The sequence below is a fragment of the Girardinichthys multiradiatus genome, chromosome 19 (genome assembly GCF_021462225.1).
Source record: "Girardinichthys multiradiatus isolate DD_20200921_A chromosome 19, DD_fGirMul_XY1, whole genome shotgun sequence".
NCBI classification, from domain to species: domain Eukaryota; kingdom Metazoa; phylum Chordata; class Actinopteri; order Cyprinodontiformes; family Goodeidae; genus Girardinichthys; species Girardinichthys multiradiatus.
The window spans coordinates 27,796,741-27,816,861 of NC_061811.1; the positions used below are offsets into that span (position 1 = coordinate 27,796,741).

Consider the following 20,121-nt stretch of genomic DNA (forward strand, 5'->3'; position numbering starts at 1 on the left):
TGAATACATATACACATGCCAATTTTCTGGTTTTTCTTTTCTTTTTTTTTTTTTTATTCCTGTTTTTTTACATATAGTTTTCTCATTTCACTTGTTCTGTGCAGATCCATCGCATTAAATAAGATTTAAAAGCATTTAAATTACAGGTTGTACTGTAACAAAATAGGTAAAAAGCCAAGGGGGGGGGGGGGGGGGTGATTACTTTTGCAAGGCACTGTGGGGAAAACATGACATTTGTTACAGAAAGATTTAAAATTAAAAAAATTAATTTAGGTTTGATTTGCCGGTCAAGGGAAACGCAGCCATTTCCAGTAAACCGTCTGATTAACTGGTGCACTAATCAGGCTTAATTGTTAGAAATTTGATTTGTTTGAACTAATTTTCATGTGCAGGATTACACTTGAAGCCTGTAACTTTCTTATTAGAAGTAAAACCCCAAATCAGACAGCTGTCCTGGATAAAAAGGCAGGTAGAGTGTAGAGAAACAAATACAGATTATATAGAATTATGCCTTTGCTTTATTTGCTGAGTTATGGTCTTTTTTTTTTCTGCCTGTTTTGTAAATATTACTGATTTCCTTGTATGTTTACACTATGACTCCCCTTTTATCCCTTATGTTGTCCATCCTATTCGTATGCTGTTAATGCCAGTCACTTGCAGAAGCATGAATGAATTGTCTCTAAAGACAGAGGTCACTGGTGCATGAATCCCATCGGTTAGAATTATCTTTAAAAGCACATAGATGATAAACCTTTAAGGTTAGAGAAATTAAATCATATGCTTCAGCCATTTTCTTAAATCAATAGTCTACTTAGAATTAAAGTTACATAAAACAGTTCCAAAAAGGATTGACTATATTTTCCCTCCACAGTCATTGGAAAGCACAAGGAGGATGCGGCAGATGGCAGAGGAGGTGAGACGGTTGACATTTTTGTTCTTACTCACTCTTAAGATGGTTTTATTAAATCAGGCATTGTTTTATCAGCTTGAAAGTGTCAAAATGTCACATGCACCAATGTGGCTTTCATCCATTTTAAATCTTAAGATTAGAGCTGTTTTCTTTTTAAGCAAGGTCAGATTAGGATGTCTCTACCTCTTATTGTTTCTGTCTAGTGTGGTCGGGGTCGTGCTGATTAATGTTTCTTTTCTTTTTCAGAGCCAACAGACAGGCAACAAAACCATGGAGATGCTTGACCACCAACGAGGTCAATTCACAACATAAACACAGCGTTTCTGTATCTCATAAACTTTCCATCATTACTAAAGGAGGGAAGAGCTATTTTTGGCTTTAGAATGGAAACCGTTCATGATATTTTTTCCACCCGAGGCAAGAAGAAAAATAACTGTTGGATTAAAAGCCTCAAGGATATGGAAACTATAAAAAAGCAAGCAGAAAGATGGTCGATCATTTTCTGTTTGAGCACATAACAGTGGAGGAAATTTGATATATCCTCAATTCTACAGTTGATTTATTTGTTTTCACGAAGTACAGGAAACGTCTGTCATTGCAGTGTGAAGGAAATGGGTGGAATAATAAGAGAACAGACTATTTGAATGGATTTCAGAAAAATGCAGAAGTGGATAGATTTTTGTTTCTCTACTCTACTGCTCTTCCAGTCATAAATTAGTTGTTTTAATCTACCTTTCAACAGGGTTGGGGTCGGGGCTTTTCCAGGTTTCATGTGTTTTTGGGATCATTTTCCTGTTGGACCAACTATCAAGTTGTTAAATTTGAATCAAAAGGTTTGATGGGAGTCCACTTTTTTCATTATTCCTTCCACTTTGTACCATGCTTCAGTACAACTGGCACCTAAACAGTCCCTCAGCATGGTCCTGCCACCACCATGTTTCAAGCCTCACCTTGACTTCTCCAAACATTCCTCCTGACATTGTGACCCAACAGCTCGATCTTTGTCTCATCTGAACATAAAACCTTCCTTCTGAAGGAGTTTGGCTTTAAGGTTTTGAATTTGGAGCAGGCTCGTTCTTCTTGGTCATCACCCGCTCAGTCCATGTTAATGCAAAATCCATGATGGCTCTAGGGATCCTATTGCACTCCACAGAGTCCTTTGTGATATGGACATTGCACGCACTGATATCGCATTGCAGACGACTGCTATTTATAGAGCAGCCCTAGTCAGACGTAGATCAGAAGGTTGGTGATTATTGCTCGGAGACGTTGTCGTCGTCGTCTTCCGCTTATCCGGGACCGGGTCGCGGGGGCAGCAGACTCAGCAGAGACGCCCAGATGTCCCTCTCTCCAGACACCTCCTCCAGTTCCTCCAGGGGGAGCCCGAGGCGTTCCCAGGCCAGCCGAGAGACATAGTCCTTCCAGCGTGTACCTGGGCCGTCCCCTGGGCCTCCTCCCAGTGGGACGTGCCTGGAACACCTCCCGAGGAAGGCGTCCAGGAGGCATCCGGTATAGATGCCCGAGCCACCTCAACTGGCTCCTCTCGATGTGGAGGAGCAGCGGCTCTACTCCGAGCCCCTCCCGGATGGCCGAGCTCCTCACCCTATCTCTAAGGGAGTGCCCGGCCACCCTATGGAGGAAGCTCAATTCAGCCGCTTGTATCCGGGATCTCGTTCTTTCAGTCATGACCCAAAGTTCATGGCCATAGGTGAGGGTAGGAACGTAGACCGACCGGTAAATTGAGAGCTTTGCTTTTCGACTCAGCTCTCTCTTCACCACAACGGACCGGCACAGCGCCCCCATTACTGTGGCAGCCGCACCGATCCGTCTGTCGATCTCCGGCTCCATTCTTCCCTCACTCGTGAACAAGACCCCGAGATACTTAAACTCCTCCACTTGAGGCAGGAACTCCCCTCCAACCTGTTGAGGACAAGCCACCCTTTTCCGGTCGAGTACCATGGCCTCAGACTTGGAGGAGCTCATCCTCATCCCAGCCGCTTCACACTCGGCTGCGAACCGCCACAGCGCATGCTGTAGGTCTTGGCTAGAGGGGGCCAGCAGGACCACGTCATCTGCAAAAAGAAGAGACGAAATCCACTGGTCTCCAAACCAGACCCCCTCCGGCACTTGGCTGCGTTTAGAAATCCTGTCCATAAAAGTTATGAACAGGACCGGTGACAAAGGGCAGCCCTGCCGGAGTCCAACATGCACCGGGAACAGGTCCGACTTGCCAGCAATGCGGACCAAACTCCTGCTCCGCTCATACAGGGACATGATGGCCCCTAATAAAGGGCCCCCGATTCCATACACCTGGAGCACCCCCCACAGGGCATCACGAGGGACACAGTTGACTGCCTTCTCCAGGTCCACAAAACACATGTAAACCGGTTGGGCAAACTCCCATGAACCCTCGATCACCCTGTAGAGGGTATAGAGCTGGTTCAGTGTCCCACGGCCGGGACGAAAACCACACTGCTCCTCCTGAAGCCGAGGTTCGACTATCGGTCGGACTCTCCTCTCCAATACCCTGGCGTAGGCCTTACCAGGGAGGCTGAGGAGTGTGATCCCCCTGTAGTTGGAACACACCCTCCGGTCCCCCTTCTTATGAAGGGGGACCACCACCCCAGTCTGCCAGTCCAGAGGCACTGTCCCCGTCCACCACGCAATGTTGAAGAGGCGTGTCAACCATGACAGCCCTACAACATCCAGAGACTTGAGGTACTCAGGGCGGATCTCATCCACCCCCGAAGCCCTGCCACCACGGAGCTTTTTAACCACCTTGGTGACTTCAGCTTGGGTGATGAAAGAGTCCAACCCCGAGTCCGCAGCCTCTGTTTCCACCACGGAATGCGTGATGGAAGGATTGAGGAGATCCTCGAAGTACTCCTTCCACCGCCCGATAATGTCCTCAGTCGAGGTCAGCAGTCTCCCGCCCCCACTATAAACAGTGTTGGCGAAGCACTGCTTCCCCCTCCTGAGGCGCCGGTCGGTTTGCCAGAATCGCTTCGAGGCCAACCGGTAGTCCTTCTCCATGGCCTCACCGAACTCCTCCCAGGCCCGAGTTTTTGCCTCTGCCACCGTCCGGGCCGCAGCACGCTTGGCCTCACAGTACCCGTCAGCCGCCTCAGGAGTCCCACAAGCCAACCACAGCCGATAGGACTCCTTCTTCAACTTCACAGCATCCCTTACTGCCGGTGTCCACCACTGGGATCTGGGATTGCCGCCGCGACAGGCACCGCAGACCTTACGGCCGCAGCTACGGGCAGCAGCATCGACAATAGATGTGGAGAACATGGTCCACTCGGACTCTATGTCTCCAACATCCCCCGGGATCTGGTCGAAGCTCTCCCGGAGGTGGGAGGTGGCCGAGGGCTCCGCCAGGCGTTCCCAGCAGACCCTCACTATGCGCTTGGGCCTGCCAAGTCTGTCCGGCTTTCTCCTCCTCCAGCGGATCCAAAACATGCGGCCGAAGGTCTGATGATACGACAACAAAGTCGATCATCGACCTCCTGCTTAGGTGTTCTGGTGCCAAGTGCACTGATGGACACCCTTATGTTTGAACATGGTGTTCGTTATAGACAATCCTTTTGCTCGGAGACATATGAACACACATTACGGGGACGTATGTTTATATTTTGTTTTTTATGTATGCCATAATAGATTATCCACAGTACATTCAAAACTTTCTATCCAATCCTTGTTTTGCAAATTCCTTCCACCCTCCTTTAAGAGATGAATCTATAACGATCTATAATTGACATCCATGTCCATAGTGGGTCAATGTAAACTTTTAAGTGGCTCTTTTAAGTTTAGTGTAAAGAGAAAATGTTTTAAACTGGTATATATTTTTTTAATTTGTCATACTTTCTGCTCCACCCTAAATATATTTATGAGTTTAACAGAATCTTCACTTATATTTGTTTTTCTTAAGGTGATGATGAAGAGAGTTTATTTAAATGACCTAAAAAATAACATTGTGATGTTCTTATTTAGAGCAAGTGAAGAATGTGGACCGAGATATGGACCAGATCAACCAAGACATGAGAGAGGCTGAGAAAAACCTGACCGACCTGTCTAAGTGCTGCGGCCTCTGTGTCTGTCCTTGTGACAGGTAACCGGTCCGCTCCTAGTGGTGCAGTCCTCCACTTTACTGTTCGTCTCACACTTTGTTTAGAACAGCAACTACTTCCTGTTTAACCCCATGATGCCTCATTTTGTAGTGTTCCCGCAGTTATGAATATAGTTGGTCATAAATGAGGTGTAATAGAACAGCATAGCTACAGAACTATCTCTGTTGATAGCTTTGCACACATCTGGGGTGCAATGTTACAAATGTTGATAATAGAGTACTAATAAATCTACTTGGCAAATATGCGTTTGTAGTGAAGTAATGGCTGCGTATTGTTTGAAAATCGTTGTGCATTTGATTCTAAACACGGACCAAATCTTTCTGAAATGCTTTCGCTTTGGGAAAGAAGATACTTTGATTATCAAGACATCAGGTAGGGAACGTTTTACCTTGAAGCTTTATTGATCCATATCTTCAGCAGTTGACCATTGAACCTGCTTAGAATGAGCTATGTCAGCTTGGTGTGTTTAAGGAAACATAATTTAAGTTTTCTGTTTGTTTTTTTGGGGGGTTTTATTTCCAGGGTGTCATCCATCGAGAATGACTCACGCTACAAACGCACGTGGGGCACCAGCGAGGGGCAAGGTGACGGCAAAGACTCAAAAGCCGTCTCCAAGCAGCCTTCAGGTGTTCGCAACGGCCAAACCACCCAGACGAACGCCCCACCATCATCCGGCCCATACATCAAAAAGTGAGGCTCTGATCATTCCTATTTTTAACTCTTTATTCACTTTGGTTCTCTTTCAACATTTGTTTCGGTATCTCACTATGGGACACGCCTCCAGCGCCTGTCCCCCAGAAGCTCTATTACATTACGCCAGTCTTGACTGGCAGGCGGAAGTGACGTCCGCTCCCATGGGAGGGACTTCCTCCCAGTATAAAAGTCGACGTCACGTAGGTGATCTTCAGTCTAACACCTCTTCTCGCTCCCAGAAGCACCTCTCAGACGGTCATTACAGTAACTTGAGCTAGCTTAACTGTTCACAGAGCGAGCTAACGACTCGGTCGCCGAGCGCTTCTCAATAACTGTGCTCGACTGTTCTGAGTCCCTTTCAACGCTGGTCTGTCGCCAAACAGCAGCGCTGCAACTGGTCACCAAACTAGCTGCAACCTTAACGGAGCTTAAGAAGTTGTGTAACTTGCACTCGTTCTCACCATGAACAGAGTCAAACCACCATCTAGAACCTGCACATGTGGCAATCTCATAGCTGGGGCAGATACCCACTCTGTCTGCGCTTCGTGTCTGGGGCTGCAACATGCCCAGGACGCGTTGGCGTCACAGGCGAGCTGCGAGCACTGTGCACGGCTCACCCTTAAGTCTCGTCGGCGCAGGCTAGCACGCCAAGCTAGCCTGTCAGAGGTTGATCCTATGATGGGGGTAGCCAATCCCCTGCCACCGGAGCTTCCTGGTACTGATGAGAGAGAGCCCACTTTGGCTGGAGCCAGTTGGGGTGATCAGCTCGACTCTGTCGTGCCACTGACTGACCCAGAGGAAAACGAGGCCGCACTTCCAGTTTTCAGCACTCTTGCTAATGCCGAGTCCGAATCTGAAGTGGAGTCCATCAGTCTCGGGTCTGACGACGACGAGCTGGACTGCGGGCCTTATGCCATCCAGTCGGTGGCAAAGCCCTCGGTGACGGATGACACCAGCCGCTGCAGTTCCCCAAACCCGACTGCAACGGACCTGCATGATTTCTGCAGAAGGGCAGCAAAGAAGCTGGGCATCGAGTGGCCGGAAACCCTCACCGAAACTACCACATCCGAGAGCCAAATCTTCCAGCAGACAGCTGTTGCCGGTCTTTCCCGAGTGCCTCGAGGAAGCAACCCGGTCCTGGAGCAATCCTCTCACTGCCAAGAACCCTGCCCTGGGAGGGTCGGCGCTGGACTGGACGGGCATGGAGGCCGGCGGTTTTTCACATCTGCCTCCCGTAGAACCTCTGTTGGCATCTCACCTGCACCCATCGCAGAAGTCAGCCATGACAGCGGCAGGACCCACCCTTCCCTTCAAAGCTGATTCTTTTCAGTCCGTTCTGAATGAGAAAAGCTACAAGGCCTTAAACGCTTCATCTCTTCTCCTCGCTTACCAAGCGGAATTACAGGAGCAGATGACTGGCACACCGATGGCCGATTTGTGGGACGAGTTGTGCATGGTGACAGACCTATGCCTGCGTGCGTCTCCGCAGAAGCGCTGTCCAAACATCCGGGAGAGCCATGGCCCTGATGGTCCCTCAGGAGAGAGCTAGATGGCTGAACCTCTCTAGCCTGTCTCAAAGAGAGAAGAACCATCTCCTGGACACCCCCGTGGACCCGAAGAGCTTATTCGGACCCACTGTGGCAGCCATGCAAAAATGCTGTGAGGAAAAGAAGAGAGAAGGTGAAGCGCTAAAGCTGTGTCTGCCCAGGAAAGCGCAGTCTCCTCCCCCTCCAGCACCCCGTGTGCCGTTCGCTCAAGCGGCGGCTCGACCGGCCTACCGCATCCCCAAACGCCAGCCTCAGCTGCAGTCAGCGGACCGTGGGAAACAAACCGAGCTCAAAGGTGCTTGGGGAAGGAAGCCATATGCTCCCCTGACGACGCCGGGAAACCAAGCAACCCCTTCCGCTACTGTGAGCGCAAAGAAAAAGAAGCGCGCTACCTAGGGAGCCGTTTTTGGGGTGGGAGAGCAGGATCTGCCAGACACCTGCACCCCCCCTACCAGGACACGTCCTGTCCCAGTTCGAGTTCAGAACGCCACGTTCAAGGCAACTCAAACGGCCTGCAGAGCCGACGTTGGAGCTCATCGTTCAGAGCCGACCGAAGCGGAGGAGGATCAAAGCCACCGAGAGCTCAGTGGAGCCGCAGCTGTGGCCAGAAAGCACCTGCTCCACCCTAGCCACAGCTGCACATGAGGCCTCAAGGGGGAGCTCTCACTCTACCTCTAACACAGCAGGCTGTTTTTTCTGTGGAAGAAGCAGACCTGGGACGAGCGCAGCTGGCAGTTGTAGCGGAACAGCAGATCCCTCAGCCGGTGTTGCGCAGTGTTTACACGGAAGCACCTTTAGGTCCACTGGCAAACAAGACTCAGCTGTGGCGAGCGTGTGGAGCGTCAGATTGGGTGATAAAGACTGTATCCAAGGGATACAGGCTCCAATTTGTGACAGCCCCACCCCGTTTCAAGGGCATAATACAGTCATACGCCCGGGGAGAGTCCGCTCGCGTCCTGCAAGAGGAAATAATTTCCCTGCAGCACAAAAGAGCTGTCCGGCTGGTACCGCAGGAGCAAAGCAGAGACGGGTTATACTGCAGATACTTTCTCGTGCCGAAAAGGGGCGGGGGTCTGCGACCGATATTGGATCTGCGGGCTCTGAACACATATCTGAGACGGTATTCGTTCAGGATGCTAACACACGCAGCTCTGATAAAGTTTGTGCGTCAAGGAGACTGGTTTGTCTCCATAGACTTGAAAGACGCATATTTCCATATCCCTATATACCCCCCCTCACAGAAAATACCTCAGATTTGCGTTTCAGGGAAAGATATACGAGTACCTGGTACTTCCTTTTGGCCTCTCACTGAGCCCACGTGTGTTCATGAAATGCACCGAGTCAGCCATCGCGCCTCTGAGGGAAAGGGGGATGCGTCTGGCGACGTATATAGACGATTGGCTGATTGCAGCTCAGTCTTTAGAGGAGCTCAGGACGCATGCCGAGATGCTTACTTTACATCTGACAGCCCTGGGATTCACAATAAACTGGGAAAAGAGCATTTTAACCCCAGTACAAACAATCACCTTCATTGGCCTGTCCCTGAATTCAGTCGAGTTCAGAGCGCGCCTCTCAGCGGAACGAGTAAAAGCCTTTCAGGCTTGTCTGGCACTCTTTCGCAGAGGCACACAGGTGAAATTCAGGTTATGCCTCAGACTGCTCGGTCTGATGTCGTCTGCGCTGGCGGTCATCACACTCGGCCGTCTACACATGCGCCTGTTTCAAAGGTGGGTGGCGTCACTCAGCTTGAGCCCCACACGCCATGCTCACTGCAGCGTCCTGGTGCGCTGAGCCCGTGGAAGCGTCCCGGTTTTCTCAACACCGGCGTTACCATGGGAACCATCCTGACGAGGAAGGTAATTACCACAGATGCCTCGCTGACAGGCTGGGGAGCCACTCACAAGGGGATGATGGTAAACGGTGTTTGGAGTCCACAAACACAGACAGCTCACATAAATTGTCTGGAACTCCTGGCCGTGATGCTGGGACTGAGACACTTTCTGCCCTTTATCAAAGGGCACCATGTTTTGGTCAGAACGGACAACACAACAGTGGTTGCTTACATCAACAGACAGGGGGGTCTGCACTCACGTCATTTACACGAGCTGGCATACAGACTGATAATCTGGACCAGCTCACACTTGCTGTCGCTAAGAGCGACTCACGTGCCAGGGGTAATGAACAGAGGCGCGGATCTGCTGTCAAGGGGCAATCTCCGCTACAAAGAGTGGAAACTCCACAGCGAGGTGATGTCCCAGATATGGAGGAGGTACGGCCGAGCGGAGGTCGACCTCTTCGCATCAGGGGAAAATGCTCAGTGTCCGATGTTTTTCTCACTGACAGAGCAACAAGCTCCGCTTGGACTGGATGCTCTAGCGCACAAATGGCCGCCTTTCCCCCGCTGGAACTGATCATTCCTACTCTCGCCAGGGTGCGAGAGGGAAAACACTCACTCATTCTGATAGCTCCCCGCTGGCCAGGGAAACATTGGCTAGCGGAGATTTTTCAGATGCTACACGGCGAGCCATGGCGGCTTCCCCTCCGCAGAGATCTCCTGACGCAGGCACGCGGAGAAATATTTAATCCGCATCCAGAGCGCATGGCCCTATGGGCCTGGCCTGTGAGGGGTTAAATCTGGCTGCCAGTGGGCTTCCCCAGAACATTATTGACACAATTCAAAATGCAAGGGCCGTTTCCACGCGTAACGTGTATGAGGGTAAATGGCAGGCATTCGTGGGTTGGTGCGCAAAACCTATGGTGAGCGTAATGCAAAGCCCTGTGTCGGACGTTTTAACTTTTCTGCAGGCACTGTTGGATAAAGGCTTGGCTTTTTCCACTGTGAAGGTGTACCTGGCTGCTATTTCAGCCTGTCACGTTGGCTTTGGTGACAAAACAGTGGGGCAGCACCCCCTGGTGTGTCAATTCATGAAAGGTGCACGACGGCTCCGTCCAGTGTCGAGGAGCCTCATTCCTTCATGGGATTTACCTATGGTACTCGATGCGTTGTCACGTGCACCGTTCGAACCGTTGCAGCAGGTTGAGCTCAAAGTGCTTTCCTTTCAAACGGCCTTATTGATTGCTCTGGTTTCTGCTAAGCGTGTGAGTGACATTCGAGCACTCTCAGTTAACCCGTCCGCAGTTTCTGGGTGAGTCAAGGGTTTTACTGAAACCTAATCCTGCCTTTATACCTAAGGTTGCTACGGCTCTGCCATGCCGTGCCCTTGAATTAATGGCTTTCTACCCACCACCATTCTCCTCTCGGGAGCATGAACGACTGCATACGCTCTGCCCAGTACGAGCTCTGCAGTTATATGTGAAAAAAACAGCAGATTTTCGTAAATCAGAGCAGCTATTATTATGGCTTATGAGAGCAGAGGCCTTGCACCCCCTGCAGGTCTGCGGGCTCATTCCACTTGTGGTGTGGCATCATCCTGGGCACTGTTCCAGGGTATACCTGTGGAGGAAATATGTGAGGCTGCCAACTGGGCGACCCCTCACACCTTCACTAGGTTCTATAAACTGGATGTCACCAGGCCCACACTGGCTCACACGGTTCTGGGTGTGGGTTCCACATTGCCATGAATGCAAGATGCAATCTGTTGGTCTTCGAGTGAGCTTATCTGGCAATACGGGAGCAGAAATATCCCATAGTGAGATACCTCACTCATGTTTCAGAGAACCGGGGTTAAATCCTTAACCTAAAGTTTTGTCAAAACAGAAATCAGAAACCAATTGTAAATGATTGTTTTTTCTGTTCACTGGCAATATAATGTTGTGTTCATTTTTTCAACCACAAATCTGTAGTGTGACATGCGTTTATATTCACCGCTCTCTACTGTGATTAACCTAAATAAATTTCACTGACAGCAGCAGCATTCAGAAGTCACCTAATCAGTAAATAGAGTCCACCTATGTGTACGATTTAAGCTTGTTATACATGCAAGCTTAGTTGCTGAATGAAAGCCTTAAGAAGCCCCATTAGCAGTTTGCCACAAGCCATGCAGGGGACACGACAAACATGAATGAAGCTGCTTTGGTCAGATGAGACCCTAAACACACCACCTCCATAATGGAACCTGGTGGCAGGAGCATCACGATGTGAGGACGCTTTTCTTTGGCAGGAACTGGGAAGCTAATGATTAAAATGGATAATCCTGCAAGAAGACACGTTAGAGGCTGCAGAATACTTGAGACTTACTCCGAAAGGACTGCAGCAAAAAGGAGGATTGCTTGGTTGACTCTAGGGGGTCGCATGCAAATGCACATCACATTTAAAGAAAATGTTAAAATACATTAAAGATTCTAGTGGCAATGTGACAAAATTTGAAATGGGTAAAGCAGTGAAAACCTTTGCAAGGCAGGAACAAACGTTATAGTTACTGTGTTTTTCAGGGTAACTAATGATGCAAGGGAGGATGAAATGGAGGATAACCTTCAGGCAGTTGGCAGCATCATTGGTAACCTGAACGACATGGCTGTGAATATGGGCAGCGAGATTGACAAACAGAACCAACATATTGATGACATCACTAAAAAGGTGAGTCTGAAGGCAGATAATGGTGTCTTTTTCCATGTAAGATCTGGTCAATTTTGCCGTTTCTAGTCCTTTTCTAGAAATATTGATGAAATACAACAGAGACCAAATTGGGGAAATCCATGTGTGTTTTGAGACACTGTGTTTGAAGCTTCATTCCAGTGCCTAACAGCTCCGGGGTCGTGGAGTCTGGTCAGAATCTAAGGACAGGCACAAGAATCATTCATTAATTTGGGATACCAGCCAGAGCCAAGACATCGGCACTGAAGGGGCTTCAGCCTGTGTCTGGATCTTCTTAAGTGGTCATACCAAAGCCAGCAGCAAAACACCAAACCTCTGATAATGTGGCGAGTCCCAAGGATGAAAATTTAAAAATGCTGAACAATCTTGAGTGTTTTTTATTTTTTTTGGCACTGGACGTTTTTAAAAACATGGAAATCTTAATTTAATTGCAAATAATACTGCTGTATTTCCTTATAGCACATTTGCTATTAGAATTTTTCAGTTTAGCAGTTTGTACATTGTTCCCATCTAACGCTCCCTTGTTGGTGATCTTAGTTTCCCAGAGCTTGCTTGCATTTTGCAGACATTGCAGGACTTGATGTGAAAATATTCACACTTGTGCAGTAAAACCTCTTCAGTGGATATTACAAAAGATTTTGTTGGAGATCCACCATTCAGGATTTTCCCGGCTGATACAGATTTTCAGATTTCTTTGGCTCTGACCACGGATTCAGTTTTTTTTTACTGATTTTGTTCTTCATTTTCTAACAACTACAACACAAGCGTCCTGCAGGTTCTTTGATGGCTGTAGTAGTAACAAATCCAGCAGAAAATAAAGCATTTGCAATATTATCCTGATTTATGGATCTAAGCATATTTCCTAAATCTTATATAGACTGGAAAGAGTGGGATTTTTTAGTTTAGGTTTTAGTGCATTCAATAAGTAGGAGAGAAATAAAATCTGTTTTTTTGGTATTCACCTGCTGATCAAGGGGATTAATTAGCAGATCTTTATTGATACATCTCTAGTTTTTGCATCTATAACAAGACAGTTTGTTCCTTTTTAACCCAATGCTTATTTCATTCAGGCGGACATGAACAAACTGCGCGTCGATGAAGCAAACAAGAGAGCCAACAAGCTCGTCAAATAGACGAGGATTCCTCCTGCTAGTCCCATACATCCACTTTGAGTCTTTTCTGCTTCATACATGCACATTGTCTACGTCTGCACAGTCAGACACACACTCTGAGATAAAATAAGAACAAATTGGATCATGAAGACATTTTGCCAGCAGTGTGCCTTTGACACCATCTACTACGCATTGTAAATAGCCATGTTGGACTGTCTGAAGCAGTGTGGGAATCAGAAACAGGACTAAAGAGGACGTAACCGACTCCACATCACTGCTGTTTGACACCAAACATCCACCAGGCCCGTGGCAGCGTCTAAATAACATTCACAGTGAGGGAAGATGCACAGGTCAGCTGGCTTCCCTACCATTTTCGTCCTCAGATTTGCTGTTATGATATGAATAACCGAGGTCACTGATCCACACTGATAAGCTGTAATTAACAAAATCTAAAATGAAAACATCAACTTAATTAAAATTAGATGCTCAAATCCCAGCATTGAAGTTCATTGTGTGGCGTATTGTTTTGATCTGATATCCCTATTTAATTATCTGGCAAGCAGAAATAACTTTGTCTGTTTTTAACACTTTGTTTCCATGATGTTTTTGCCATTTAAGATGTAGAGGTGTATCCCAAGAAATTATAGATAGAATATCATTCAGTAATTTCATTCAAAAGTGAAACTCTTATATACACTCAAAATAAACAGTGGGGTATTTGTGAATTTAAAAAATCCATAAGTCTAATAAAAAATGTTTTTAATACAGGAATTTCAGCAGTAAAGTATGTCCATGTACTGTACAGCATATGGAAATGCATATACAGGTCCTTCTCAAAAAATTAGCATATTGTGATAAAGTTAATTATTTTCTATAATGTAATGATGAAAATTTAATATTCATTTATTTTAGATTCATTGCACACTAACTGAAATATTTCAGGTCTTTCATTGTCTTAATACAGATGATTTTGGCATACAGCTCATGAAAACCCAAAATTCCTATCTCACAAAATTAGCATATTTCATCCGACCAATAAAAGAAAAGTGTTTTTAATACAAAAACCGTCAACCTTCAAATAATCATGTACAGTTATGCACTCAATACTTGGTCAGGAATCCTTTGGCAGAAATGACTGCTTCAATGCGGCGTGGCATGGAGGCAATCAGCCTGTGGCACTGCTGAGGTCTTATGGAGGCCCAGGATGCTTCGATAGCGGCCTTTAGCTCATCCAGAATGTTGGGTCTTGAGTCTCTCAACGTTCTCTTCACAATATCCCACAGATTCTCTATGGGGTTCAGGTCAGGAGAGTTGGCAGGCCAATTGAGCACAGTGATACCATGGTCAGTAAACCATTTACCAGTGGTTTTGGCACTGTGAGCAGGTGCCAGGTCGTGCTGAAAAATGAAATCTTCATCTCCATAAAGCTTTTCAGCAGATGGAAGCATGAAGTGCTCCAAAATCTCCTGATAGCTAGCTGCATTGACCCTGCCCTTGATAAAACACAGTGGACCAACACCAGCAGCTGACACGGCACCCCAGACCATCACTGACTGTGGGTACTTTACACTGGACTTCTGGCATGTTGGCATTTCCTTCTCCCCAGTCTTCCTCCAGACTCTGACACCTTGATTTCCGAATGACATGCAGAATTTGCTTTCATCCGAAAAAAGTACTTTGGACCACTGAGCAACAGTCCAGTGCTGCTTCTCTGTAGCCCAGGTCTGGGGAATGCGGCACCTGTAGCCCATTTCCTGCACACACCTGTGCACGGTGGATCTGGATGTTTCTACTCCAGACTCAGTCCACTGCTTCCGCAGGTCCTCCAAGGTCTGGAATCGGCCCTTCTCCACAATCTTCCTCAGGGTCCGGTCACCTCTTCTCGTTGTGCAGCGTTTTCTGCCACACTTTTTCCTTCCCACAGACTTCCCACTGAGTTGCCTTGATACAGCACTCTGGGAACAGCCTATTCGTTCAGAAATTTCTTTCTGTGTCTTACCCTCTTGCTTGAGGGTATCAATAGTGGCCTTCTGGACAGCAGTCAGGTCGGCAGTCTTACCCATGATTGGGGTTTTGAGTGATGAACCAGGCTGGGAGTTTTAAAGGCCTCAGGAATCTTTTGCAGGTGTTTAGAGTTAACTCGTTGATTCAGATGATTAGGTTCATAGCTCGTTTAGAGACCCTTTTAATGATATGCTAATTTTGTGAGATAGGAATTTTGGGTTTTCATGAGCTGTATGCCAAAATCATCCGTATTAAGACAATAAAAGACCTGAAATATTTCAGTTAGTGTGCAATGAATCTAAAATATATTAATGTTAAATTTTCATCATGACATTATGGAAAATAATTAACTTTATCACAATATGCTAATTTTTTGAGAAGGACCTGTACTGTAACTGCATGAATTACTGCATCAGTGCAGCATGGCATGGTGATCAGCCCGTGAAAAGGGATTTCTGTGTATTCATTAGATACAAGGCATAATAATCAAAATTAGCTGAAATAAACTTTAAATGTATAAATGAGTTTCACTATTTGACTTGAATTATAAAAATAACCTTTTGATGATGAGATGCACCTGTAAATGCTATTTAAAAAAACAGCAAAATCCCAAATGTGCCTTTTGGAGGGAATCAGAACAAAATCTTTTCATGCTGGAATTAAAAATCTTCCTACTGAATATGCTTCAGACTGAGGTCAAGTTGAGGGTTTTGTGTAAATATGACAATATCCTATTATAAGAAGGCATACATACCAATCACTTAATTTATTTGTTCCTGAAGCATTTAGTCTAACATCAACACTGAATTTCAAAATAGATGGCAGGGGTTTACCATTAAAACATCCACTGTCTTACATTTATTTTTAGTGTTTGTCTTTGTATTTAGGGTTTTCCCATCTGCCACCAGCCTGGTTAACAAAGCCCAGAAACATTCTCCCTTTCCCCCACACCCCCCCTTTTTTGCTGACAGGACACTTATAACTTGTAACTCTATGCGTTACATTAACGCTCAGCTTGGACTCCTGCTTTACTTGCACTGCCATAATTGCACAATGATCACCTGCACTGTTGTACTGCTCTCGCACCCAATACTGCTCTATATCTACTCTCACTCGCTTAAAACTGTGCACATATATTTATATTATATTTTAGATATGTTTATACTGTTTAATTTGTACTGTATTGCACCGACTGCGCCAAAACAAATTCCTTGTATGTCCAAAAACGTACTTGGCAATAAAGCTTTTCTGATTCTGATTCTGATCCCAGTGTTGATGTAAATATGGAATATTCTGGAACTGTTTGACTGCCTGCAGTCATTCTTTTAATCGGACTGTATCTCTTTAATGTTGGCTAATAAAGATTTACTGCTCCCAAGTGGAGATTTACCAGCCTATGCAGAGCTGCTGCACAAATCATGTAATGTGCAGAAAATTCACTTCCTCTTGCTCTATAATTGTACAATCTGTTAAACATATAAAAACAAATGTTCAGTCCTTAAACACACTTGCAATGCATATTTTGTTTTTTATGTCACTCAGGTATTGTTTTTGGTTTTTGTGGGAATATGCTGCAGCTCTGTGACAAATTAAAGTTTCCAGAAAAGCTTTGTTTTTTTTTTATTTTTTAGAAACATATGATCCTCCCCCTATAAATTACAATCTTTGCAGTCACCTTGAAAAAGTCTTTTGTGGTTTGAAGCATAAAAAAGTTGGGAATTACACTGCAGAGTCAGAGCTAGAGGCTTGGATTTCAGAGCACCACTCAGAAGCACTACAAATGATATCTGGTGTGTTTTCATGTAAAATATCCCGAGGAGGAGAGGGGGGAGTATGGGGTAGAAGGGGAGGCCTGGGTGAAGGGTAAATGCTGCACTCATGTGGGGAAATTGAGCAGTGCCACTTTTTTTGCCCTATTAAGTTATATGACAGGACATGCCTGCCATGTGCTGCGTTCATGTGCTCATTGTGTATACTTTTATTGTTTTATTACAAGTAATTAAAAAAAAACCTGACAACCACATTACGTAAAAACTGAATGTATTTTGCAGTTTGAATAATGAACAACTATAATTTCAGCATGAACTGGAGAAAAAAAGGGGAAACAAACTCGTTACACATGTCTAACATGGTAAAGAATTCGTAATAAAAGTTTAATAAAAACTAACAAAGAAATTAAGTATCTACTTTTCATATATTTTTAATATATTTTTCGATTGAACCACAAACTTTTGAAACCACTGAAAGCGTTAGTGTTGAAGGAGTGGTGGAATTTCCGACGAGACGCTAACGCGTCTACCCACATTTTTTCACGTTCTTTTACACGGCGGAGCGGAGCCAGTGGAGGAATCCAGGAGTGACCAGCGCCAACTTTACATACCGTGAAGAAGGAGGAGTTTTCCCTCACCTGGTTAACAGTAAGTGCCGACTACCTTGTCAAATATCTGGTCATTTTTTCCCCTAGGCGTAGTTTGAGCGGTGTCGTTAGAAAGTTACCAGGAAAGCGGAACTAGCGAGCTAGCTGGACGTTAGCTAGGTTGACGAGTCCCCGTCTTATTCTCCGGATCTTGTCCTAACCAGGATACAGGAGAGCAACTACAACATTTTAAACAATGTAAGAGACCTTTCATAGATTATTCTCTCTTTCTACAAGGCATTGTTTGTAACTTTAAAAGTTTGTTTAATGGAGTTATGTGTTGAGCTTTTCTTGTGTTGGGCGTGTTTTGACGTCCCTGGTTCAGACCAGTTTTAAATGCGTTTGGTTAATATTTCTCGTCCAACCAAACGTCACCTGTTTCTCAAGTGATCCATATGTGACTTGGGTGTCATCAGGTGTCTGGATAGTGCATTGCCTCAATGTAAATGTGTCAGTGGACATGACTAACCAGCCTGTTTTTGGTGCCATTAAGCTTGTTTATCTGTGGGGAAACCAAGCCTGGGCACTAACTGTGTCATCTGTAAACTCGGAAAAACGAAACGTATAGGCTGGGATTTTTCAGCATGATGTCATATGTCAGCACGTTGTGTGTTCATAGTACAAATAACAGTTAACCCTGTTTAAACCTTAAAGAATTAAATGAATCGGCTTTATTAGGCAAGATTTTGTGCACAAACAAAGAATCTGACTGGTTTGGACGTTTAATTTCAAACTTTACTTTTATGACAACAAACATTTAATTACAGCCAGAGTAAAAATACTTTGTACTAAGTTGTTAACTCAATGTGACTGGGATAAGAAAAGACGTCACTTTGTTCATCAGTAAGATCTGGAGGAACAAGTTTGGGTAGAAGAACAAGAAATGCGTTTCCATGTTGGGGTTATTGTTTTCATCCACTTTCTGTTGGTGCAGTGAACACCTTCAACATGAGTCGGTTTGTCTTTAAGGCTTGTTATATCCTTAATGTTTCTGCTAATTTATTAAATGAGGTTGCTACCAAAAAAATCTATTATCCCTGCTTGGTATATGTGCAACCTCTTTTTTTTTTTAAGGCTAGGGCTCCTCGATTATAGGGGGAAAACATACCAACACTTATTGCGGTCATTATTGAAATAAACATAATTTAACATGATCATCACTTTGGTTTGAAAACGTATTGCAGTTAAATAATCAAATAAGAGTATAGTTACAAATTGGAATTTGGCAAAATTATATTGATGGTTATTTGTTTCTCAGTTACATCGTTTTTGTGGTTGGAGCTGATATCATAACTGATAGACGCATTTGTTTAAATTGTTAGACTGTATTTACGCTAAAAATGCAAATGCGTCAAATAATTTAATTTGATAAAAACAGAAAAGCAACAATTATTCTCACTGTTGCTAAAATAATATAATTATTGCGGTTATGTTACCTATAATGTTTATTTATGATACTGATATACAAACTATATATACAAAAGTAAAAATTTAGACCACATACTTGATAAATTTAAGAGTTTTCAAGTAAATGTGGTTGTTGAAAAGAAAATTATACCCTTTGTGGTTGTTTTGATCTTTTTAGAGTAACAGAAGTATATTGGGATGATATTATTCAAGCTATTTTCTCTGGTTGCCAGCTTGCGGTTGGCTGCTTGATAGATGTTTGGCTCTAAAATGGTGTTACCTTATTTAGAGTGATAGAAGGTGCTCCTATAGTCATGTGTTGAGATTATGAATCTGACAATGTTATTTAATATTAATATTTTAATATTTTATCAAATAATATTTCGGTCTGTTAAGGGTTGTCCTGTGAATACCAGCCCAGTAAAGCGATGGTATTAGGACAAAAATAGAAAGGTGTGAGATGAGCTCTGACATTATTGAACAGCATAAACTCTACACACACATGGAATGAATTCAAACAATTTCTTAAAATACAAGAATTTATTAACAAAAATAAGTCAACTCAAAGTCAAACATATTTCAATCAACAAACTCTTTACTATGCTAAAACAATCCAACTAAACTACCAAGCAGAATTAAAGAATAACGAAGACTAATGGGCTATGTAAAATATCAACAAGTTGATTAAAGATGATTGAGAACCATGACTGAAGGAGTGATGCAACATTACCATTCAATGTTATTCATGTTTGAGAACCAAGGATTATCTTGAAGAATCTGGAAGTGAAGTTAAGTTAGTCTTGGAACTAACTTAAGCAATAATCAGCATATCTTTAGACAACCATTCACAATGCATGATTAGATCAAATATTATTTTAATAAAATAATGTTTTAAGAAAGATCTGCTGAATAAAACCAACCTTCTGGATGACTAATTCTCAACAGGGTCTCATTAGCTGCCTTTATGTATTAAAATAATATTTAAAGAAATATTATTAAGGGAATATTTTGGAAAAGAGACAAATCTTTCTGGAGAAATGGGGCTTAATGGTGTTTACTTAGTTATCAGATTTAGTAAAATATTGTTTAGGGACTATTATTTACTAGCTTGAAAACTAACAACCTTTCTGTTAAATACACGTGTTCTTACCGGTTAGCAGTTGAGCTAACAAAAGAAGCTGATAGCTTAGCACCAGAATCAACACATACCTTTAAAATACCAGGGTTAATAAAAGGGTTAAAATGCATAAGCGCGGACAGCGAGTTATGATCAATCTTCTGTGTTAAAATCACCCTTTAAATAAAGTTAGTCTTAACTTTAGAACACACAAACAAAGAACACAACCT

General features: G+C 44.4%; 2 protein-coding genes across 5 annotated transcripts in view; both read left to right on the forward strand.

Moving 5' to 3' along the window:
* LOC124884917 (synaptosomal-associated protein 23-like) overlaps positions 1-13,443 on the forward strand; it is a 29,122-nt gene extending 15,679 nt beyond the window's left edge. For 2 of the 3 annotated variants that reach the window (XM_047392968.1, XM_047392966.1), the window contains exons 3-9: positions 872-913; positions 1,157-1,205; positions 4,904-5,021; positions 5,368-5,412; positions 5,563-5,730; positions 11,673-11,817; positions 12,906-13,443. In XM_047392968.1, coding sequence (XP_047248924.1) covers positions 872-913; positions 1,157-1,205; positions 4,904-5,021; positions 5,368-5,412; positions 5,563-5,730; positions 11,673-11,817; positions 12,906-12,968 — 630 coding nt within the window. In that variant the 3' untranslated portion in view covers positions 12,969-13,443. The remainder of the gene's footprint in view (positions 1-871; positions 914-1,156; positions 1,206-4,903; positions 5,022-5,367; positions 5,413-5,562; positions 5,731-11,672; positions 11,818-12,905) is intronic. The other variant, XM_047392967.1, reaches the window with a different exon arrangement.
* A 3,792-nt stretch (positions 13,444-17,235) lies between these two features.
* The window catches only part of LOC124855210 (synaptosomal-associated protein 23-like), a 35,365-nt gene continuing 32,479 nt past the window's right edge, over positions 17,236-20,121 (forward strand). Inside the window, exon 1 of one of the 2 annotated variants that reach the window (XM_047344877.1) lies at positions 17,236-17,368. Coding sequence is in view for 1 of the 2 variants with exons in the window: in XM_047344876.1 (XP_047200832.1) it covers positions 17,564-17,565 (2 nt within the window). In the remaining variant the exon portion in view is untranslated. Of the gene's footprint in view, positions 17,369-17,410; positions 17,566-20,121 lie in introns of those variants that run through there. The other variant, XM_047344876.1, reaches the window with a different exon arrangement.